Source organism: Oryzias melastigma, linkage group LG17, assembly GCF_002922805.2.
Source record: "Oryzias melastigma strain HK-1 linkage group LG17, ASM292280v2, whole genome shotgun sequence".
NCBI lineage: Eukaryota > Metazoa > Chordata > Actinopteri > Beloniformes > Adrianichthyidae > Oryzias > Oryzias melastigma.
This window is the reverse complement of record NC_050528.1, coordinates 18,299,872-18,324,109: the sequence shown is the minus strand read 5'-3', so window position 1 is coordinate 18,324,109 and position 24,238 is coordinate 18,299,872. Positions and strand designations below refer to the sequence as shown.

Below are 24,238 nucleotides of genomic sequence, written 5' to 3'. Positions count from 1 at the left end.
GTGAACAAAAAGACAAAATAACAAACGCAGCGACTTATTGTGTTAGACTTAAAGAGGTGTAACGAGGCTGTTCCGCTCAGGAAGTGTTTGCTAAGGCGTGTGGTTGACATATAAAAGGATTTATTTGCATAATGAGTCTCAAAAGCAGGAAATTCTCACTGGACAGCAGGTGAGCACGTTCGCGTCTGCGCAGCTTCCTATAGTTTTTTTTTTTTCTGGATTTATGTTTGTAATTTATTTTTGCCCGCGATAATTAATTCCGAAGAAACATTTGACTAATTTGAAGTTCCGCCAATTCGCCGACAAAACTAATAAATTATTTGTTTTAATCTTCATTTCTTAGTCAGAAATAACTTCTTTACTCCTCGACGTCCTACTTTTTGTTTAAGAAACTCACTCAGAGGAGATTTCTTTATGTAAACATGAAAGACATTCGTTTTGTTTGGTTTCTGTATCGAGCTTTACTGTGACGTCATCCATCATTTCCTCTGGGGTCTCTCTGTGATCAGCTGTCCGTATGGACCAGCACCAGTTGGCGGGAAGAGAAGCAACAGCCTCACCAGCAGGAAGTCCAGTCTGAAGCAGAGCTTCCAGGAAGCTCCACAGGAGGCTCAGGAGTTAAACCCCAGCCCTGATCCAAGAATGCCCCTCAGGTAAAACACTTCAGGAACCTCTCAGACTGAAGAAGTGGGTTAAAGGTGTGTGCTTACTCACTGATAATGCAGCTTCTTAAAAAATAACTTCATCTGTGTCTCCAGGGAGATGAGCCCGACTGAGGAAGTTCTGGACAGATCAGACGGCCTCATCAGAAATCACGTGAGTTTGGTTTATTAACCTTTTTTCAGTAAGAGAATTAGATAAAAATCCCACTCTGATTTAAAAAAATTGTCTTTAATATGTTATTTTGGCTCTTTTCTGCTCATGGACGACATATATAAAGAAAATTGAACTAAAAAGTTTATTTCTGAATATTTATTTATTCAAATCCTTGTTAATTATGAAGCAGACACAATAATGTTGGATAAAGCTTGTAATTGTGGTGTAGAACCTACAATGCCAAGCCACAAACTCCCTGCTCCTATCAAGGTTATATGTGCCAATATATACAAACTCAAATAAAACACACGTTTAATTAACACACACATGTAAAACTGAATGTGAAGTTGCAGGAAAAAGAGGAACATGTGAGAAAAATGTGTACATGTGGAGTAAAATTTGCTTGACAAAAACTTTAACTTGTTACACGCGAAGAAAATTAACACACAAACAAGATTTAACTTGAGGTTGTTGGAAAAAAAACAACTTGTAAGACTTGAAAAAATCTTTACTTGTAGCTTCAGTTTCACACAAATGCTTTGAGAATGTTTTTGACTTTTGACACACCCCCATGCGAAAGATATGCGACAAAATAACTTCCAGGGAAGAGGGGTCAGGCAGGGGGAATTCTCGTCGGAAATCAACCAATCAGAGGACGGGGATCAGGGGGGATATTTCTTTTTCAGCAATGGGGCACCAAGCTGGAGTAAAGTCTCTTCAAAATACTATTTTGACACTTCCCTTCGTTGTTTTTCTGTAGTAAATATGGGCCTACTCTTACCTAAAGGTGAAAGAGTGGCGTTCCGGTAAAAAAATTGGAGGCGGAACGCCGCTCTGGCTCACTGTTTAACACATGACAGGACAGACGCGGAGGGATCCCGAACCAGGGGTTGGTGTGCGACCGCGCTGTTTGCGAACAAGTCCAAAGCGGATGGGGTGCGTTTGATTTTTCGTTCGGGGGCGTTCAATTCGTTCACAGTCATCTGATCATTAATGTGTATGTTACAAGGAGAACAATAAATGATTCATAACTTCTCATCGGTTTTTATGATTAGTCAGTTTAAATTCAATATAAATGTATTTCAAGATAGAAAAAGTAAATGAGGAAATAAAGCCACAAATTATTTCAAAGAAAAAGTAAATAAAAAGAGCATGCAGAGAAAATGAATCCAATGTTTAAGAGGAAGATCCAAAGTGAGGATGAAGATGAGCAGGAGAGGATGAAGGGGAGATGCCTCTTTTTCCTGCAACTTCACATTTGATTTTCCATGTGTGTGATTTAAACTTGTGTGTATTATTTGAGTTTGCATGTATTTTCCCATATTTACCCTGATATGCTCCACTCCATTCTGATTCATCCACCTGCAGACAAATAGATCCATGAATGTCTTTGTTTTCTTAGTCCAGTCTGGCATCTGGCTAAAAACTGAACAGCTGGATAGCTCCAAAATGTCTCTTCTTTTCTGTTGTATCGCTAAGGTTGTGAAGGGCTGTAAGCTAGCAGGAGAGAGTGGGGGCAGGCTCACTCCTGATCACTGAGAATACTTTTAAAATAAATCAACATATGATCAGAGTGGGCCTTTAAACAACTTTTAAAAATATGCATTTTCTCAATTTGTTATAGGTTTGATTTTAAAGTAAAATTGGAATCAAACGGTTTTTGTTTTAACTTTCTCTAATTCATTTAAATGTATAAGAAAATGATGGTGTTTGAGTCAGTTCCAAATAAGACAAACTCACTCAGAATGAAATAAACAGGTCAGATCACAAGGCTATAAAGTCAACACTATAGTCACAACTTGTTTTTCTGTCCCTTCAAGGAAAGCTGTTTCTTTTAGCCAAAGGTCTGTTGTCTAACCAGCTTTTGCTGTTCAAAGTAAAACCGCACTTTGTTGAGGCTTAACTGATTTTTCCCCACAGAGCTTCCAGAAGTACAACAAAAGCTTCCACAAGCTGTTTCCCGAGATTCCTGAAGAGGAGAACCTGACACACAGTGAGCAGTCTCAGTTACTCGCTGGCTTGTATTGATTGTGGAAACGACTTCCCCCTCCTGTCTTCACGTCGTGTCCCTTTTCTGTTAGATTATTTCCCGCCTTATGTTCTGTTTGCTCAGTGCTAAAACCTGAATGTAGAGAGGTGAATCAAAGAGTCTGTAAATGATTCAGTAGACATGACTCAGTTATCTAAGTGATTTTTTTTTTTTTTAATTCCTCAAAAGTTTATCTAAAACATTTCACCTTTTTTGCTGCAGCGTTCACCTGTGCCTTACAAAAGGAGGTTCTGTATCACGGGAAGCTCTTCGTTTCAGAGCACCATGTCTGCTTCCACTCGTCTGTGCTGCTCAAAGACACTAAGGTGATGCATGATGGGTAATTCCTGATCTTACACATATACAGTCATTTTTAAAGACCTACACAAATGAAAATGGCGTTTTTGGTGTTTTTTAAGGGTAACCAAACCCTAAATCAACTTTTTTTGGCTGTTGACCTCTATAAATTGCCCCTAAAAATTGTTTAATTCTTGGAAATATAGTCAAAAACTGTCTGTGTGCTGCCCCCTAAAGGTTGAATTGAGGTATTAAAGTTGAATTTTGTGATTGGTCATGAGCTCAAAAAACTTCCATAGCTCCAGTAATGATAACAGTTGTGCCCCCAAGCCCCGTCCCTCTGACCTGATTTTCAAATTTCAGCTGTGGGTGGAGTCAGCCTCCAACTTCCCTGTTTGGTTACCCATGAACTTGTTCTTTTTCTGACAATGGAGGACATATATTACAAAAATTAAGCTCAAATTTGCTTTTCGGGGTGTTTATTTTTCAAAATGGTTGGGAGTAGGGCTCAGTTGATAAAATCAATTAATCGACCTGAATCGATCTAAGCTTAGTAGATCAATAATCAGTCCATAAAAGTAGAGATTGATTTAGCACATAAAGCTAAAGTCCGCTAACTTAGGGTGGCTAATGCTAACGCTCAGTCGACCTGAACATACATTGTTGATTAATGAACATCTTTACACAGACATTAATTTTCAAACTCTTAAGGAAATATTTTTTAAAGTAACCATTTGTGGTCTAAAACCCAATTTTTAGCTCATACTTTCTTCTTCTATAAGGTGTAATGCTGTAGCACGATCGCCACCTAGTGGCCAAAATGAAACGCCCTTCAGGAGAGGCAGAACAATTGTTTGAGCTTCTCTGTTTGAGAATTTCTATTTATAAACAAATGTGTATAAATGTGTAAACTGCGTAAACTCAAAACTGAATTGATTCTGCCACTCTGCAGAAACTATGTCTTAGAACATGACACAGTTTTTTGTTTTGTTTTTTTTTGTGGCTAAAACAGCATAATTGGAATTAAAAGACCTCAAGAAACGCTTTAAATCAAAAGATGATCACAACTCTTAAATTTCTAGTTTCCAAAATACGTACATGCCTGGTATTACCTTTCATATAAAACAACTAATCCTCAGAATTTGATCTTTCATGACTTTGTAAAACTCCTAAAGACATGATGTCAGGCTTGATGTTTGTGTGCATATGTCAAGAGAATAAACTGATGAATGTGTTACTGTCGCTAATCCCGAGTCCACCGTTTCTTCACCACTGCAGGTGGTGATCCCAGTTTTCAGCGTGTCGGAGGTCAAGAAGCAAAACTCGGCTCTGTCTATGCTGTCTATCCAAACATCCTCAGAGAAGGTCAGACGCTACGCATGCATTCACAAACCTCAATTAGGAGTCATTCAGTGCCATGCAATGAGCTGTACAGCTTCCTGACAAAAACAACACATTATGATGCTAAATGTATTCTTTGCAGTTTGTGATGTTGCTGCTAAAATTAACAGGAAACGGATAAAAAAAGATTCATTGCAAAAGACGTTATTGTTCTTTATCAATATGTAACTGCTGTTTTTTTAAGAGGAAGTCATGTTCTAGTCGTCTAAAGAAAATACACAGAGAATTAAAAAAAACGTAGATTTTGATTTCCGTCTACAGTTATTTGACAGCTTGCCAAGCCTTTCATTTCAAATAAACTTCCTCGAAAGAAAAAAAGATGTACATTTCTTTGTTCAGATTTAACCTGTATTTTTCTTCTTCTTCCTCTCTTTCAGTATTCATTTGTGTCTTTGAGAAACCGAGAGATGTGTTACAGACTGCTCCAGAATGTCTGCTCACATGCACAGGTACTGTACCATGTAGTAGCGTTTTTGGGCTCTATGTACAAAACGAGTAATCATCTAAATGTAACCAGTTTGAACTTTGACCAATACCTCAGAAACCTCAGATATTGTAGTGACGAATGGATGACACATCTCCTTTGATTCTTGAAGTGCCAACCATTTGAAAATTGGTGTTGAAAGAGAAAATAATAATTGCAGTTGTTCCCATCTGGAATTCTAATTGTACGTGACGCACATGCACTAAGAAACAGTAGAACAAGAAGAAGCCCCTCCCTGCTTGTCTAGTGTGAACACCGTATGCTAAACTCACATTTAAGAAATCCCTTTTAGCGCGTCGCTGAACGTTAAATGCCTAGTGTTTCTATAAAACACAAACTAACTGCACATGTTTGTGTTTGCTCGGAACAGGAGAGTGCAAACAGCAGCCCCACCCCCTCCTCCACAGAAAATGAAGGTGATCATGACAGGGTAAGTTTCTCCCCTTGAGATAACTTCAAACTTAAAGACAAATGACTAGAGGACGAATGGCAAACAATCCTTGCTGTGTGTTTCCTGCTCGGCAGGTCTCTGGTCATTACAGTTTAGATGATAGTCTAGATCCAGATGTCAACAGCCTCTGTCTCGACAGCATCTTCCCTGATGACTCTAGTAAAGGTAAAATCCTTAAATTATTTATTACTTACTCAGTTTATTTGAGCGTTCACTAAACATTAATATATTGTACTTGTGTTTTCAGCCACTTGCAGATGCAGTTCCCCTCATCCCAACAGCCCAACAGATGCAGACCATAGAGGTATGGGACCATTATTGATGAGCACAAACACGTGACAGAAGGACAAATTCACCTTTTTCTTTCTTTCATTAGATATTTTGTGGATCTGGAGGCTGGTGGAAAAAATGACGGCGTTATTTCTAAGAGAAGCAAAGAATTTGAGCGCCATCTGCTACATCTTCATCACACTGTGAGTGCTGTGCTGCAGATCTCCTCATTTCATAATGCTAAGATTTTGATCTTTTAGCCTGCAGTTTGTTTTTACTGGGAAAAATTACACCAGTTCCTCCTCATTAGGCTACAGAAGCTGAAAACGGCCTACAATACTTTTTTTGTGACCATTTTATCGTGATAATGAGATCCACTATCTCATTGTCCACTGTCTCATTATCAGAAGAATACGATAATCATTTTCTCACAATAACGAGTTAATGGAGAATATATTGCAGTGTCCCTCTCCCCCTTTCCTGCATTGGTTTTGTGTTTTTTTTAGACAAATTTTAGATTTATTAGTGGAGCTTTGCTCCTCAAACGCCTTAATTCCGTCTCATGTACCAGCCCCCTGCCTTTATTTAACTTTATTAACTTAATAACTTTATTATTACTGAAATTCCCTGTGGGGATAAATAAAGTTGATCTTGAATCATGAATCTTGAATCTTATTTCCTTAAAACCCCCGACAACAGGTTGAAAAACAGAACCTGGGGCTGCTGAGCATCTCTGTGTGGTGCATTCACTGATCTCTAGACGTTAACAGCCCAACTCAGTCTGCTACAATACTTTTACTTCATTTTTATACAATTTGCAGCAAAACAAAGCCGTTTTTTCAGTGAAAATGTCAGAGAACTGATCAATTTATAGTTGATTAATTTAATTGATTAATTAAAATTTTCTGACAAATTAGAAATGGGAAAATAGTAAAAAAAAGCTATAAAGCAAATGTCTTTTTGTCAATAAAAAGAGGAGACTTTGTAGTCTACAAAAATCAAACCCAAACTGCTTACTGTCCCACTCCAACTATATATTTATATATTTTCAATGGTAAAATCATTCTCAGTGGTATTTTAGTTATAATTATGCAGTTTTTAGCCGAAATCAAAAATCCTCATTACAAATTTGCCTCTGGGATGTTAGCTTTGAAGTTAGCCTCCACTAATTTCCCATCATTTTTTCGTTTACACTCTCTCTCACTAGCTTACAACCTCTTGTAGCTCCAAGCTAACATTAGCATTAGCAGCAAAAAAAAAGCAATTTTGGAGCTATCAGCTTTAGTTTTCAGCCAGAAAGTAGCTCTGACGAGGAAAACAAAGACGTTAATGGATCTATTTGTCTGCAACTGGATGCATCAGAATTGTAGTGGAGCAAGGAGACTAGCCCACCCATGGCAGTTGCTGCAATACAAACCTGAGCTTTTTCAAACTGCTACTAATCCAACAAGATTTGAATAAAGGAAAGTTTTTATCTTAAATTATTCTGTACATGTCCTCCATTATGAGAAAAATGCTACAAAAACATGCTAAAAACCGCAAAAACACAATTTTCTTCGACTTTTTTGGAGAATCTGGAAAACTTCCTTAATAGAGGCTCAGCAGAAAGCCCCGTTTAAAAGTATAATTGTTAGAAAACGTGTTTTACGAGTTTGACTTTTAGGTCGAACAGAGTGAAAGTATGCAGACTTCCTGCATTACTTTAAAGCTCTCAAGGAAGGAAAGTCCTTCTAAAGATGTCAGTCACAGATGTGATGGTTCAGATTTCCTCTCAGGCGACATAGAGATGGAATGTTCCGATATCGTGTCTCTAATGTATTTACAGATGTGTTTTTGAGTTTAACCATGGTGACGGTCAGGTTTTCATAACCCCTTCTGTGGCTGCGTACAGACTCTTGCTGATGGTGGTGGCGTCTGGGTACATCGGGCTGAAGATCACGGCTCTGGAGGAGCAGCTGAACTTTTTGGGAGCCATAAATGATTTGACTTCACACTACACAGAGTGAGTACGCCAAGAAACAAGAGGCTGGCAGACGAAGGGGGAAGTTAATGAAGGGTGTTGAGGTGCGTGTAAAGAGAAAAGTGAGATTGCACAAACCGGTTTTAGTTTTTTTTTTACCTTCACTTCTCTTTCTGATCAAATCAGATGTGTGGTTCTGCTGGTTTAAGACAACAATGTGACAAATGAAATCACATTCCAGAGCTCACACCTTTTACGAGAAACGGCAAGTTATAAGATTGAGAGTAAAAATCTGACTTTTAAGGACAGTTTTACACAACATACATGCTTTTATGGGTGGTTATAGACCAAAATGCCTATAAAGCCTCATTTCCATTGAGTGGTACGGTATGGTCCAGTTAATTCCACTCAGTCAAGCCTCGCTTCCACTAAGCGGTTTGTTTCTGCACCACATGCGTGGTGTTGACCACTAGCATCCCGCTAGCTTTAATGAGCTCTATATTAGCGCTTTCTAATGTCGTCATCACTTTCTGCCAATTAACGAATGGCTATGGCGGCGCCGTCCCCAGCAGGGCCCTCCAAGAGGAACAGTTAGGCACCGTTTAATGTGGGGTGTCAATCCGACCCTCTCATAAAGAGAAAAAAAATATAAGAATGTTGGGGAAAAAGAGCAAGTTTCTAGCCCATTACTGCAGCAAGTTCTGGTTCTGTGAAGAAATGACCACAATGCACAATTCCACCACTAGGGGAACAGAGGAAAAACACCCAACACACAAAAAGATGTTTGGACATTTCATTGTATTTTGAACACTTGGATGACGTTGTGAAATGAATTGCTACACAGGATTTGGATCCTGATATTGACAAAGATGCAGAGTTTCAGGGGAGAAAGGGAGGTCAATCCAAACTCTTGTTCACAAAATGTTTGCAAGTTTTATTTAGTTTAATTTTTCATTGATTGCGCATTTATATTTTAGGGTGTTTAATTTATTTCCATAGCCCCCTCTTGACTTACTAACGAGGCTTTAGATAAGCTCCACTTCTATCAGCTACAATTATATTTTATTTATTTTTTGAGGTCTTTTGAGGTTTTGTGCAATGTAATTCTGTCCCTCCTTCTCCCAAATAATGTAATTTTAGTCTTCCAAAGAATTGTACGATCATCTTGTTGTATGAGATTAAGACATTTTCTTGTATTTTTACACTATAAATGCTTTATTTTGTAGAAAGGCTGGTGTTTCCTTCAGAAAATGTAATTTTCTTTTAATGCTATTCTCCCTATTTTTTTTTTTTTACAGGTTTAAAGAAACATAGCCAAAGGCGGCAGCAAGCTGACTAACGCTTTTTCAATCCTGGGCATTTTGATGCAGCATGATTCAAGTGAGATGGTCTTAAATGTTGTTCCAAACTGCAAACATTTTTTTAAGTTGGAATATAAACCTCTGGTATAAGAGGGTTTTTCTTCTTTACCATAAATGGTCTTGACCAGGTCACATGAAGGAAAACAGATGGTACTAGCAGAAAGGCTGCAGGACAGCGTTTTCAGTTTGGACCAATCAAATAAAGACTTTATACCAAAGCATCTTCACTGTCTTTACATGTTTTTCAACTATTGTGCTGACTCATTCTAAATGTTGAAAAAATGTAACAAAGTAAACTTAAGATGCAGTGACAAGAACTCACCAGAAGAGGGCACTCCACCCCAACAAATTCAATTGAATACAGGTTAATTTCACTACTTTTCTCCCTAACATTTTGTTTTGGTGCATGATTCTTGTTTTTATAGCGCATGAACTTATATTTATTAAGTGTTTTGAGTTTATTCTGTACCGCCACCTTTGACTTCTTGTAATATAGCTTTTTTTTTTTTTTTTTTAGAAAACAATCAAAATAAATGTTTCAAATTAAAACGTGTTTTGTACATAAGTGATTTTATTGTTGTCCATAAAAAGGTCAAGATTCAATCCCATGAATTTAATTACATCATATTTTCAGTTCAAAGAAAGCAACATAAAATTACAAATCATAAAACAAATAGAATAGGTAAGTACAATAACCATATAAACAGTCCACTAGTAATGTCTAGATCCCCCCCGCCCACTGTTTCATAACTGCCCCACTCAAGCTCTAGCACAAAAACCAACAATACATCAGTTAGTATTAGCATTTTAAAAAAAAAAAAATCTCACAAGTCCCTTTTTTTTTCGTTTTGTTTCTTTTCTTACAAAAAAAAGCGCTTCACTGCTCCGACAGCATGAGTTCAGCTTTACCCTCACATAGACTACACAATACATAATGTCTCATCATTTGCTCTGCAAAAACACAATAGACATGCATACAGTTTTTACTGCGCAAGCCCCCTCCCTCCCACCCCTTCAATACACATTCAAGGCCAGAGAATACAATATATGTCAACCTTAGTGGTGCATTAATAAAACAGTACGATCCGCCCAGTTTCTTTGACCCCGTGACTGAATGAGAAAGTCCATTTGTTTTCCCTGATAAGCTGTCCAGGAAAAAGGGAGAACGACCCTCAACTTTTTTCAGAGCGAGAAGCTCACTCTCTATTATTTTATTCCCCCAAACGGCTCAGATCCTTTCAGAAACACAGTTTTTTTCTTCTTTTTTTTAAAGATAGACACAAAGCACACATGATGAAAACATTTCCTGCTCAAGAAGATGACAGGACGTGAGTGAGTGGTGTAATGAGCCTCTCGTACTCCCAAAAATGGAGTAACCAGAAACAGTGTTAGTTTTTTCTATTTTTTTTTTTTTTCAAAGATGTTCCCTTTCACAAAACACAGCCACTACCACTGGAACGGATCAGTCTCCTGTGTCACAACCGGTAGTTAGTTTGATTTACTCTCAGAACCTATTAGTCCTTATCAACACAACAATCTCCCTTGTAGAAACACAGTTCTAGCAAAAAAAAAGGAGAAAAAAAAACATTTATACCCTTATTACACTTTGGATGCTTTGTACAATAGTGCTGAACTTAAGACCTGCTTTTGTCATGCTTGATCTGATATATATATAGATATATATATATATAAATGTGTAAATATAAGTAGTGTTTGGGTGTGTATGTGTGTGGTGGAACCTGCACCACACCAACAGTGAGAGGCTCAAGTATGGCTTGTGTCAGACTCTTGAAGCGTGCTGCCACCCATAAGAGAGCTTCTGTACACTTAGGGGCGACAGAGGTCAAAACAGAGCGAGGAGGCATGATGTTCCATCCTGGTCACTGTTAGTCACAACATCCACAAGCGTGGCGGAAAAACACCCACCGCTCCACACTATGAAAATCAAGTTAAGGGCAATCGCGTTGAGATGTTTTTTTTAGAAGAAAAATGTGCCGAGAGGTTAAGTGTAGTCTTGATACATGATTGTTACTAGTAGAACGGACACAAGCTTCCCTATCTCGGGGATCTGAGAAGATCTCGATTCAGATTTGAAGCATGAAATGTAGTCAGAGCATCACACCCGGAGTACAAAACTCTCAGAATTACAAGCATGGCTTGCCATTTGCAAATGGGATTTTTTTTTTTTTTTTAAAGGGACAGATGAAAAAGTCCTCCATTTAACAAGTGACAACCAGTCATTTTCTGCCAAACTTGACGTGGAAAACGGAAATGCAAAAGTGGTTCTGTCCAAAGGTGAAAAGAAACTTTTCTAAATTGACGGTGTTTGCATGTTTTTTTCAGTCGGAAATGACATGGAGCACCTAAAAATAAAAAAAAATAAAATCATATTTCTTCAACTGTAATGTTCATGTGCACTTTTACTTTTTAAAAATCAACTACTGGTTGACAGAAGCTCCATCTATGAGGAGCCAACCAGGAGCAGATCTGCATTCCCATCAATTGAACAAACATACAAATTGAATCTGTGCGACCGTCTGCACACTTGCTAAGAGAAATGCGATTCCTGAACTTTATTAATACAATTCTGTGGAGAGGTAAAGGCTAACGCCTGGGCCAAACATAGGAGCACGTCATCTTTGTGAGAAAAAAACAAAAGTCAAAATATGAGCGTGTAAAAGCATCCCAGAATAGTTTTAGTGTTTTCATCCGAACTGGTGCTAAAATTCCTCAAACAAGCCTAAAGTTCAGTTAAGAGTCAGCTGAACGACCACTTGGGGAACGCCGCCGCAGTCCGATGGATGGTCATTAAAAAAAGGAGGCGGGAGGACGGAACACGCACTCCACCAGTAAATGTCCACTGGGAAAAGAAGCGGTCAAAGCGGGGAGGTATTCTTCATACATACGCACTTTCAAAATAAAATAAACATCAATGATAAATCTCCCTCAGCTTCCTTTACTTGCAGCTGTCCAAGTCATCAGGATGTCCTTCATTTCGACCAGCATGTCGCGGCACGCATGCCGACATGTGTACACATTATTCAGGTGTCACAGGTCCACAGAGATCTTCTCACACACACACACACACACACATCATGACACATGCACACACCAGCACTTTAAAACACCATCTGCTTAGAGAAAATAGATTGTTGTTACTTCCCAATTTCAGTAGGTCAACACATCTTACAGCTGCAGCTCATGCCTGGTCTCCACTTAAATCCTGCTAAATGTGTTGTTGACTTCATTATTATAAACACCGTACAGAGGATAAATGTACTGACAGCTTGAAAAAGATCCTGACCTTAAAAAACAGGAAACAAATTGTTTATTTTTAACCTCTAGGTGTGGTGTTTAAAAGACACAAAAGATGTGACCCAAATTACGCTTTCCCTTTCAGACTGAAATGCAAATGTGCTGACGTCTTGTTTTGCACACATGCAACCACACACACACACACTCACATTCGTTCACTAGTCGTCATCCATACAAAACCAGAGAGGTTGTTTGTTTCTCAGGTGTGCTGTGCAGCAAGGTCCTGGTTGATGAAGCGCCGTAGCCTCTCCAAGTACTGACTGTAAAGCTCTATGTCGTTGTGGCCGGCCCCCTCCACCCACAGGGGCTCCACAGCCTTGGGACAGCGCTCGAACAGGGCGAGGCCGTGAGAGAAGTCGATCACCTCGTCTTCAGTACCATGGATGATGAGCACTGGAGAGGGGATCTTTGATACTTTCTCGATGCTGGAAGATTTAGAAAATGAGGAGATCAGAACAAAAGAATAATCTACCTAACAAAAATAATAATAAAAAAAGTCAGTTACATCACTAAAAGCTACAATCTGTTTTCAAGGAGTTCTTTAATTGTATTTTTTATTTTTTTTTTTTACAGATGAGTAACTTATAACTGATCATCACAGGAGTCCTTGAGATTAAACTGAAAAATCTATTTCTGTGTTTTGGTGTTAAGCGTTCTACAATCAAAGACAAACTGCAGAAAGAGTGCAGCAGTATTTAGTCTTCCATCTACAAGATGAGACAAAAACAGACTCTCTCCTGTGTGGTATAGCAAGCATTCAGCCTCTACATAAAATAAAGGCATAAACGACTGTTTCCTTTTAAATAATATTGGAAAATAATGATTTCAATCATATATAAATAAGGAAAAGAGGTAACACATTCGATGAGATGCTGCAAAACACTCAATAATCCGTTAACAAAGGTTGTTAGCACATTCGTTAAGCTTGTAACCAGTTTATTAATATGACCTTTGTAGATAATTGTCTCACTTTAGATGGTAATGAATCTTACCAAGTATGTTAATAAACCTTCTGGATCAAAACTGTATGACATGATGGGTCTGATATTGCTCGCCATTTTTATTGTATTTTTTTGCTAAAGCTAATGTTAGCTTGAGGCTAAGAGGGGCTGTAAGCTAACAGGAGAGATTGTAAACATTAGCAGAGTTAACTTCTGCACCGACAGTCACAACTCAAGAGACACATTTCTAAAGATCTCCTGTTGCTCTGCAGAAAATATGTCCAAAACAAAGGGCACTGACTTTTAGATTGACTAAAAACGGCATAATCACAATTAAGACCACTGGGAAAAATAATATAATAGAAAAAAAATATAGTTAGTGTGACTTTAAAGACATTTTCAACTTATTTAAAGGGGTGTGTTTCTGTAGTGCTTATATAGAATTCGATCCATGTTTATTTGTGTTTTCTCACTTTTTTACGCTTAGTAAGCTTCAAATACAGCAGTTTCTGTAGTTTCCTAAACTATACATTTCCACATTTTAACTACATTCTAAAGCTCGGCTTTTCCTATTAAAAGCAAACTCTCTTTAATTGCCCAATTAAAAGACATCCCCCCCTTTTTAGTTTTTACAAGGTCGATCCTTCTGAGATACTTTTAGGGATATTTAGTCACCTTCCAGATCTGTTAGCAATTAAGCTAGCTGATGGTGAGATTACACACATTAAGCTGCTTGGTCCTGGGGCTAACATGGGTCCAGGTGATGGATGATCCAATCACAGGTAGACACCTAAACTCGATTGTAAAGCATTTAGATCCACACTTCTAATCTTCTACCATTTACAGGATCACTCACTGACCTGATATGACCACGTTTCACCACAGGTTCTACTTTAGGCTGAACATTTTGCTGGATTTTCTCTCAGTTGCTACAATCAGCAACACAAAGAAACGTTTGTTTTTTCCTGGGACAGTGTCGACTATAGAGCTTCAGCTGGTCAGCAGAGCCACACTGACAGTAAGCTAACAAATGAATACTTTTATCTCCTATTTGTAATTCATGAACTGTGATACACAACAGTAAAAAACTGAAACGGCCTACTGTGATCTGAGGTAATGGAGAACAGCCCATTGTCTGATGAATAGCACAGTTCATGTTACGTTACTGTGAATGCAACTGAGAGCCGAGTAACTGGAATCCAGCCGGTCACTTGAGACGCAGCAGAAATGAATGTATGGATCCATTATCGTAAACAGGCCTGCATGCACGTTCATAGTAAACGTCTGTCTGCCGTCAGAGTCTTAAGGTGGACTTACTTTGGAAAGGCGTCGAAGCAGTAGGTTTTCTTAGTGTCGGGGAACGCCACCCGCATCCCGGAGGTGAGAGGAGAGTGAAGGACCACGGCGGCACACTCGAACCGCGACGCAAGGTCTACCGTGGGCACCGTGCCGATGCTTTGTCCGTACAGGATGATGTTCTCAGGACTAATGCCATACCTGAAACACAAATACTCACATTTCAAAATAAAAGAAAAACATCTGGATGTCACAGACTTATAAAATTTCAGATTTAATTAGTTTATTTAGAATCTATATAACGTCATGGCATAAAAAAAGGAAAAAACAGAGAATAGAACTATATTATTTACAGTTAGACCAACCTCAGATACACACACGACAGTAAGATAAAATAAAATAACAAAAAATAAAGAAACATATTACAAACTTATTTCTATACTGCTGTAGTCAAAAAAAGACAAATACAAGAATAATTTAATAAAATTAGAACATTTAATGTAGTCAAAGTTTTGTTATTACACTTCAATCATTTTGATTCATTTTTCTTAATTCCAGTTCTAATATTTACTAAAACCATTAAAATATTGGATATTTTAAATATAAATCCAAAACTACTCAATTTGTATCTGAAGTCAATTTTTTAAACAAAATAATAAAGTCACCTGCAGAAAAAAAGCACTCTATGTGTTCAACTTAAATCTCTATCACTAATTCTGCTATTTCTAGAAAGCCAAATAAAAATGATTTAAATGCAGACCAGTGCAACATCCACCTACACATTTCACTACTTCTTCTCCTGTTTGTCAGCCTTCATCTCATAAACAGCAGCAGTAAGGAGAGCGGTGCACGTGTGCACGAGTCTTGAAGGAGCAGCTGAAGAGTCAAAAATAAGACTGTTGTCGCTCCAGCTCCCGACGGGAACAATTAAAAATTGTGCAGCTTCACTGTGTCCACTCAGTAAGCAGCTTACCGCCACTTTCATTCTGCCTGACCCTTAAAACCATTGATTCACTTCTCAAAAGAAGCGAGCCCTCTCAGCCTCCGACTCACTTCAGCTCAGAACATTTTCTGTGAAATCAGACACTTGACTGAGGTAAAGGAATTTCAACAACAAACCATCAGAATGTATACAATTTTACTACTACAAAACATAACAACACTGTTTATTTCATTATTCACACAAAAACACAGATGCTCTAAAATTGTGTTTCCACCAGACGTGTGACACACGTTTAAGAACAAGCTAACTTGAACGCATTTCTTACCGCACTGTCACTACCCGAAGCACGTGCATGTGCGCCACCCACAGTTAGGCGAAACTTGGTGCGAAATGCAAATCTCACAAATCAAGCTCCAGACTTTTTCTTTCACAGCTCTATTCCAATATATGAATGATTTAGTGTATTTAATTCCAACCAAGCCTAAACCACAATTAATAATTATTCATATATGATCAATTTTCAAACCGTTTGCACTTTTGTGAATTAAAAGCCATCTGTACATCACTGCCAAATCCAAGTCCCTGATTGGTCAAAGTTCAGCTGATTTAACTTTCAAAGCACATTCTGTACAGAAACAGTCTTAAAAATGTGTGTAGCTGTAGCTATGTGTGTAGCTTGATTTTTAGATCTATCAATTACAATACATTAATGATTCTGAATCATTTTATGAAATTTTAATGATTGATAATCAATAATGTATATGATTTAAAGTAAAAATAACAAGCAGAACAAAACGTGAAGCGTTTTTCACTGACGCTTTTGAAGAGTCTGCAAACATGGCTCAAATTCCAGATCTTATCATCCGAGCGGCCCTGACTTTCCTTAAAACGACCATTAAGTATTTTGGCTTCATAGTGCTGAGGATCAATTGGATAAAAGTCCCGCAGTGTGCAAGTTATATGTAGGGAATATTTTTCCCATTTGATGCTGTAAAAAGATTTTTGATTATCAAACAAAATATTTTTCAAGTCAGAATTTTTGAGTTCTCAATAAAAGTTGAATAAGTATACTGATCTTGTCTTTACTTAAAAATGCACATTGGTGGAGAAAAGTGAGTAATATTGGTCTAGTGTCTTGTACTAAAGAGAAATATTTCTAAAAAAAAATAATAATAATAATAATAAGTTTTGGGATGCATTGATAATTGTTTTATAGTTGAATCGTTGCCTCCTGAATCGTAATCAAATCGTGAGGAGCCTCAAGATTCCCACCTCTGGCAGCTATGCAAGACCACAAGAGTTTTGAACACAAAAGCCTAAAAATATTTACTCTATCTAAAAGTCTATTTAAACATTTAATCATGTTTAAATAGACTATTTACTTGGGAGCAACTGCTTGAACGGGTGTTGCCGAGGGCGGTGAGAATGCAGCGTATGACAGGCATTTCTAGCTATCTTATAAACAATTTTAAATGTTGCTAAAAAAAAAGGGTTCTTAAAAAAAAGGAAATAAATCAAAGTTTACATTTTACTTCATCAGCTTTGAACTCTGAACACAGTTTTTTTCAATTATAAATGCATAGTTCTGTCCTGCAGAGTAAGAATATGATTATTTAGGACTTTGTTTTTCTTTCTTTATTATTTATTGTGAAGGTAAAGCAAATATATTTCAATTTATTTAAATTGTCAGTTTGATAGCCACCCTAATTAACTTTAATTCCATAACAAGTTGCATATCAGTCTTTTTTGTTTTTTTAAGACTGATGTGCAACTTGTTAAAAAAAATAAAAAAGAGTGCTTGAGTAAATTTTAGTGGTACTCCAGAGTATTTTGTCCAATAGAGAAAATGGTGATTTTTAACAAAGAAAACAAAGAACTGGCTGGGAAGCAGCAAGAGCGTGTTGTGACAGACGGAAAAAAAAGTCTAAAAACAAAATCAAACCCTTCCTCAATAAAATGTTTCTGGCTAGTCGTGAAAAGCTGGAAACAAGGTATCAGCTGACTGAGCTTCAGGGATACTTTGGCTGTTGATTTTAAAGTATTCCCTGAATGAGACAGAAAACTTTGACCCACTTACCGGGAGCGAAGGGCGTGCCAAGCAGCATCAATATCAGCGTATAGGTTCTTCTCGGAGGGTTTGCCAGTACTAACTCCATAACCCGAGTAATCGTAGGAGAAGATGTTGCAGTTGATGCGTGTGCCTAAGCCAATGTAGAAGCTGCTCATCTGGCCTAAATCTACTGCATTTCCATGAGAAAACAACACTGTAAACCTGAGTGAAAAAAGAGGAAAGGGCAAGCAGAGAAAAGAAGTTAGCGGCAAGTGTTGAATGTATTAAAATTGTAACTGTAAGGATGTTTTTTAGTTAAAAATGGAGTTGAGATGTGCGTAAATAAAAGGAAAAAGTGTGCATTAACGTGAGGTATCTCACCTTGCATTGGGGGCACAGCGGATATACATGCATCCAACCCTATTTCCTCGGCTTGAACGGGTCAAGAAGACGTCGGTCACATCCAGCTCTCTCTGGGAATACTGGAACTCGGCTCTCTCTGTGAGATGAAGCTTCCACCTACCCTCACTGCTACTACTACCAGTACTGCTGGTGCCGGCACTGCCAGCACCAACACCGCCTCCTCCTCCTCCACCTCCTCTGTCACTTCCACTGCCAGTATTTAGCCTAGAACGCAGTCCGGGGGCTCCAATTGAAGAGGGAACAGCCCCAGAGTTGGGGGCAGAAACGGGTGTAGTGCCAGAGCTTGGATCTGGATCAGGGAGTAAAGCATAGGTGGGCTCTGGAGGGAGGAAAGCCAGCTTGGCAGCGATGCGGCTGGGACAAGGGGGGCAGCAGAAGAGGCAACATAGTTCTCTTATGGACAGTCCGTTCATCTTCTGGTACAAATCTAAACAACAAGATATTAAGCATTAGGTTGGATGGAAAGCCAATTTTTATACAATTTGTTATACTTTACATCACTCAAAACTGAGCTAATTTCTAATTAATGCATTGATTCATGACATCCTAACAATAAATATATTTTTAAATAATCAAGAAGTGTTTAAGCTAAATAAAAGTGTGATTTATATTTTTTAAAGAGGAATTAGATGCATTAGATAATAATAAAAGTACAATATTTGATAGTTATCTGCCAAGGAAAGGCTAGAACACGCAAACTATGAGATTTAAAGTTATGTCCAGTACTGTGAATAAAGACAAAGATACATGCTACCTGCCAACGATGTAAGATAGGAAATAAGTAAACATACAGGAAGATGCTCAGACCACATCATGACTCAAAAATACTTTGGCTAATCCAACTGAAAATCCTGCCTGAAGGATCCCAAATTAAAAGAATAATTACCATATAAAATACAAACAACATACTCGAACTTAGACGTGCTTTGGTCTTGAAATCAGCTGCCACAGCAAAGCACAGCACCAAGGTTTTCGGATCTCCTCTGTGAACAGACTGGATCCTAATGAAATCACATTACAACACATCTATCATGTCATATACAATTCAGAATTGGCAGGTTAACCTATAGATTACCATCTTATCAAACCTTTCAAATTATTTTATATACACCGAAACTAATTATATAAGCACATATTAGCGTTTTTATATCTAGTCAGTGAGAAAGAGATTAAACTAAAGCAGAGCAAGGTGGCAACCCGGATTTGTGGATTAGACGGTCATTGTTGGTAGCATCATTAAACGTGTTTTTCTCAATATCGTCCAAAAACAGAAAAAAAATAATTTCATATGTTAATAAAATATTTAAATTGCAAAACGTCGGCTGTGGGCATCATTATAGCGTTAAATCATATTGACAAAAAACACACGAGTGCTATTTGGCTATTTACAGAGGAAAGCGACATGCTAATGCTAACAGCTAGCCAGTGATATTAGGCTCGTAATTGGCAAAATGGAGATTTAAACTGTTCGAACAGATTACAGACCCCTAAGATGTAACTAAAAGACAATATAAAAATATTTTTGTTCTTCTTTGAGGGTATATCCAGCTACCGGTCAAATCTTCATAAATTGCGATAGCAAGGAAACCAGCTAGCGGCATTTGCTAGCAAGCTAACGCGGAAACCGAAAAGCGACCTACTTACCGATTTACAGCTGGTTAGTGTGCAGGAACGTGTACACCTAAATGTACACGAAAGCAGAGCAAGACTTGGAAAACTCTTCTTGTGTCTTGACATGGATGTATTACTCTTGTTTAAGCCACTTAGCAACAAGCTAGAACAAATTCATGGCAGCCAGATTTTTTTTTTTTTTTTAAGTGTCCGACTTCACCCGGAAGTGACGCAATAAGGATGAAATCCCTCCTTAAAACGAACATTTCTTTCTTTATTATTTCTTCTTTTTGTAATATTTGAAGTTCTGCAAAGAAATAAAAATTTTATTAAAAGAACTTTAGTTTTTAAGCAGGTGTAACTTGTTGTGTAAGTAATGACATTGTAGAGGACATTTCATCTTTTTTTTATGTTTGTTTTATTTTATTATTTAAACCACAGTGAAATTACATTCGTGAAATATCATTCTCATTTTAAAAAAGCATATATTTATCTTTGTATTCAGAAGAAAACATACATTATTAATTCTTAATCCCCTAGAGACTCATCAAAGGCCGGATTAGAACTCCCAGAGGCCACTGGGCAGTGGAGATCGAGACCCCTATTTTTGACAGCACATTACCATTTGTTATACATGCTCTATGAAATTGTTTTGATGAAATTAATCAAATAGTTACCACACTGGTCTGACTAAGGCAGTTCAAATTAAATAAGTCAAAGAAAAAGAACAATAAAATCAAAAAATGTAGATTTGCGACCAGATTAAATGTTTGACTATGCATAGCAACTCATTACTTACATACTCATTATCAAAACATAATCCCTCGCCTCCTCTAAAATATTTCAGCAAGCATGCTTTAGGCCCTCTGATCTTGAGGGCATGTGCCCAGACAGCCCTTTTGGCACCCCTGGGGCAATTCTTACCCTTAACTTTAACATCCGATGGTAGATTTAATAACTGCAATTGTGCATTATTAATAAAACAAACTACACTGTGAGAGAATGTCGCAGGAATAAATCATTACAACAAGCAATAATACCATGTTACATATTTATTTATACAATTTTGATGCTGCCAATTGTGATGTTTTGGTATTATTTGGTCTTTTTGTATTTGTAAAGCATTAAATTGCCTTTTTCTGGACACCTCGACTAACTAAAGGTTGGTTTTTTTGCTCCTTCATCCAATCTCTCCAGGGATCTGAGACTTCCAGAATCACTTTTTTGTTGAATTTGATATGGTCTGGTTTGAAAGATGTCCTTGCAATGTGCTCTTCAGGTCTGTCAGTTCCAGAGTAGCTGCGGGAGCCTCTTGTACTGCCTGGGGTCCCTTCCCTGCCCTGACAATTGTGATGCTGTGCCTAACTGGGGGCTGATGCTGGATTCCAGTGCAGAGCTGAGCACAGTAGATATGCAGTAGGTTACTAGGAGAAACTTGGTCTTTTGGATGGCAGCATATTTTGACTGGTTCAGAAACTCTTGCTGGTTCTAAATTCCAAAGACATGTCCAAGAGATGCAGAGTTCAAACTGAGCCAGGTTGCTTGCTGACATTTTGCAACTGCCCAATTTTGGTATTACTCCTCCACTTCTGCACAGCTCTACCAGCATCAACATCTTCATCATGTTAGTACCACTCGGGCTTGCTGTTGACAGGTAGCTATATAATAACCTGGTGGTTCAGGGGGTTCGCCTACTACAGCATGTCTGTCTTAGAGGTTTTAGATACTATGAGGTAGCTCAAATCCCTGCTTCTTAAAAATAATGCAAACACTCTCATCAATTTCTCTTTAACAGAAGCAAAAATCATCCATAGTTCCAAATGTTTATGTAGATTTGGATAAGGCCCACAAAATCCTCTCTTGCAAATTTAAAAATAATATAAAGGTCAGTGTGTGATTAAGACAGTTCTAAAAATCCTGCACATTTTGATACCTTTTGTCTGTGTTTAGGCGTGTCATTCCCTGTTAAATATGCTCGCTGCTTCTTCCTTGTTTTGCCATGGACTTGCAAACAGCCCTGTGTGCACCCCGCCTTCGCCTTGAAGTAACTGGGACAGGCTCCAGGAACCCCCATGGCTCTACACGACAAAACCGGAACAGAAAATGGCTGGATGCTTCTGCCTTTTCCTTCTTCTTTATCTGTGCAATTGCAAAAGCTTTTTTCTATTTCAATATATATTTTCTGTAATGTCACAAGTTGTAAAAAGGTTTTAAAAAATAATTCTTAGTGTTATTTTATGTTATATGTTAACAATGATCATTTCACAATTTAGAAAGCTGCTAATATAGAAACATATAAAAAATTGTATGATTGTTTTTATACTTAAACTATTTAGTAACAATTTCTTCCTAGAATGTGTTTTTTTAGAGGTTCCAGTAATGACTCATCACGACTAAACATGTGTTGTAGTCCTGCTCATCGTATTGAAGACAACAAAAAACTAGATAATTTTTAATCCCTCTAAGGGTTTTTTTTTGCAACATCAACAAACAAATCAACTATCAACAGGGTGACATAGACACCAAACTAGTTTTTTAAGGAATACTCATGATCTGGTTGTTGGATGTATAGTTTTAGTCAAATCAAATCAAACTTAATTTTTATACTTTTTTACTTAATACTCTCACTAGTGCAATATGTCCAATCTATCAGGGTATCGTGCAATGTTGATTTTCTGCATTATTTAATTTTTTTTTCGACATATTTAGCTATATTCAGTCTATTTTACTTTATTTTGCTATTCTATTTTACTTTATTTTGTTTTCTATTTTACTTATTTTGTATTTTACTCCATTTGTGTGTTGTACGGACGCTGGGACCTGAATTTCCCTGAGGGCTTCCAAAGGGATTGATGAAGTATTTTCTATTCTATTCTATTCTATTCTATTCTATTCTATTCTATTCTATTCTATTCTATTCTATTCTATTCTATTCTATTCTATTCTATTCTATCTACTTCTCCTACTAATGTGACATAAAAACATTTTGCAATAAAAAATAGAAGTAAGACAAAGACTATGGTATAAAAACAAAACAAAAAACACATACAAACACGTAATGATGAATAAAATGAATCACTAAGATGAGAAGTAGTAAAATGTGTATAATTTCCACAACATAACGAGCAATAAAAAAAGAAACAGTTGAATCTGGATGTTACTGTAACTGAAAGGATCACAAAGTAGAAATATAAAAAAGTAAAAAAATGAGAAAATTAAAAGAAAAAAAATATTTTTTTCTTTTTATTCACTAAAATCCCTGACAAAAAGCAGTTGGTTAAAATAAAGAATGTCGTTTGTTTTCAGCAATGCATTTCTATATTTATTTATGTATGTATTTCTCCAGTTTCAAATGGTAAACTTTCTGCATCGGTCAAAGATCTTCTGACCGCATATTTATTTACAAAATGTTTCCTGTTAATTTGATGCCATGATCATTCCCTTGCGCATCTTCCTACTTCATTTTCCCGTATCAGACGCTGTAATCAGGTAATGGCTTGACACGGAAAGCGTGCATGTGCACGTGCAGGGGATAAAGCAGGGAGAGAGGGAGAGAGAGAGAGAGAGGGAGAGGGAGAGCGCGCGTGCTCATCATTGATCCACTGCAGGACTGGTTTCAGGGTTTCAGGGGGTGTGAGTTATGGGCCCCTGTTGTCACTGCCTGCTCTGCGTTGGACATTTCGCATCGCCACAGTAAATTTGAAAACGGGGGGATTACGTTCTGCTGACTGGTGCGTTCACAGCCTCTGCTCCACCATCAGAAGGACTTCTCAGCCTTTCTGTCTGCATTTACTGGATGTGAAGCTTTTTTTTCTTTTGACAAAGGCTGCGGAAGAATAAAACCCACCCGGATCACAGATCACCTTTAATATAGGAGAGAAGGGGAAAAGGGGGGGGTGTCATCTGTTTTTGTTGCTGGGCGTTTTGCGCGCACTAACGGGTGATGCTGCTGCAACGCGCCGAAGCCGTGCAGGGGGAGAGACAGGTGAGGTGCGGCTGAACAGCATTTTTTCTCTCAGAGAGGCTTTGGATACCCTTCTCTTTTTTTTTACTCCTCCGAGAGGAAGAGGAGTCGGTTACTGGATCCCACCTCGGCTTCTGTACCTGACCATCTGGTGCGGTGAGTGTGCCAAATGGAGCGTTTGAGACTTGGATGATGTGCGCGAGGGCTCGATCAGGTACAAGTGCGCAATTTTAACAAAAGGCAAAGCTGCATCTCTTTTTTTAACCCCTCTTTCTTTAAATTTTATGCCTTATATTTCTGTAATGTGGTCTCTGATGAGGGAAGTTTGATTTTGTAATTGCACGTCATGCGCACGTCTTTGTTGCACATCATCCTTGCTTTCACATGTTGCACATACAATGCTCATGTTTCAGTTCGGATTGTAGTGAAGGAGCTCATAATGCAATCAGATTAGGGGGGGCGAGCCTCATTGCTGCTTTCAAATGAATCAGAATGATCCTCCTTGTCTTCAAGGTCCACCTTTTAAAACGATTCCCTCCTTGTCACTTCAAAGCTAAATGTAAATTAATTAATTGGGTTTTTGCTCATGTGCTAAAAAGTAGAAATCATCATTAGAAAGGGTAAAA

At 37.8% G+C, this 24,238-nt stretch overlaps 3 protein-coding genes across 5 annotated transcripts in view; 2 read left to right on the top strand and 1 right to left on the bottom strand.

Annotated features, from left to right (window-relative positions):
* LOC112147801 (GRAM domain-containing protein 2B) lies at positions 1-10,654 on the top strand. Its single transcript, XM_024274412.2, has 13 exons — positions 1-169; positions 510-653; positions 759-816; positions 2,737-2,809; positions 3,068-3,171; positions 4,421-4,507; positions 4,921-4,992; positions 5,398-5,457; positions 5,553-5,643; positions 5,726-5,782; positions 5,855-5,951; positions 7,640-7,750; positions 9,007-10,654. Exons 1-13 carry the CDS (start codon positions 132-134, stop codon positions 9,020-9,022), a joined length of 1,008 nt encoding a protein of 335 aa, XP_024130180.1. The 5' UTR covers positions 1-131; the 3' UTR covers positions 9,023-10,654.
* LOC112147450 (alpha/beta hydrolase domain-containing protein 17A) lies at positions 9,567-20,368 on the bottom strand. Its single transcript, XM_024273857.2, has 6 exons — positions 19,682-20,368; positions 18,947-19,038; positions 17,996-18,464; positions 17,642-17,836; positions 14,643-14,822; positions 9,567-12,809 (listed from the first exon to the last, which is right to left on the bottom strand). The coding sequence occupies exons 3-6, from the start codon at positions 18,448-18,450 to the stop codon at positions 12,584-12,586; spliced, it is 1,056 nt and encodes a 351-aa protein (XP_024129625.1). The 5' UTR covers positions 18,451-18,464; positions 18,947-19,038; positions 19,682-20,368; the 3' UTR covers positions 9,567-12,583.
* A 2,817-nt stretch (positions 20,369-23,185) lies between these two features.
* LOC112147595 (semaphorin-6B) overlaps positions 23,186-24,238 on the top strand; it is a 41,377-nt gene continuing 40,324 nt past the window's right edge. The window contains exon 1 of one of the 3 annotated variants that reach the window (XM_024274109.2): positions 23,186-23,768. The gene's annotated coding sequence lies outside the window, so the exon portion shown is untranslated. Of the gene's footprint in view, positions 23,769-23,805; positions 23,827-24,238 lie in introns of those variants that run through there. The other 2 variants (XM_024274107.2, XM_036216206.1) reach the window with 2 other exon arrangements.

What these genes read in the sequence shown, in the direction of transcription:
- LOC112147801 (XM_024274412.2), top strand. Translation starts at nt 132, where the DNA reads ATGAGTCTCAAAAGCAGGAAATTCTCACTGGACAGCAG. An exon ending in ATGAAGGTGATCATGACAGG is followed by an intron (nt 5,458 to 5,552) that starts GTAAGTTTCTCC and finishes CCTGCTCGGCAG; the next exon opens with GTCTCTGGTCATTACAGTTT. An exon ending in CCCTGATGACTCTAGTAAAG is followed by an intron (nt 5,644 to 5,725) that starts GTAAAATCCTTA and finishes TTGTGTTTTCAG; the next exon opens with CCACTTGCAGATGCAGTTCC.
- LOC112147450 (XM_024273857.2), bottom strand. Translation starts at nt 18,450, where the DNA reads ATGAACGGACTGTCCATAAGAGAACTATGTTGCCTCTTCTGCTGCCCC. An exon ending in CGCTGTGCCCCCAATGCAAG is followed by an intron (nt 17,837 to 17,995) that starts GTGAGATACCTC and finishes TTTTTCACTCAG; the next exon opens with GTTTACAGTGTTGTTTTCTC. An exon ending in TGCTTCGACGCCTTTCCAAA is followed by an intron (nt 12,810 to 14,642) that starts GTAAGTCCACCT and finishes TAAATCTTCCAG; the next exon opens with CATCGAGAAAGTATCAAAGA.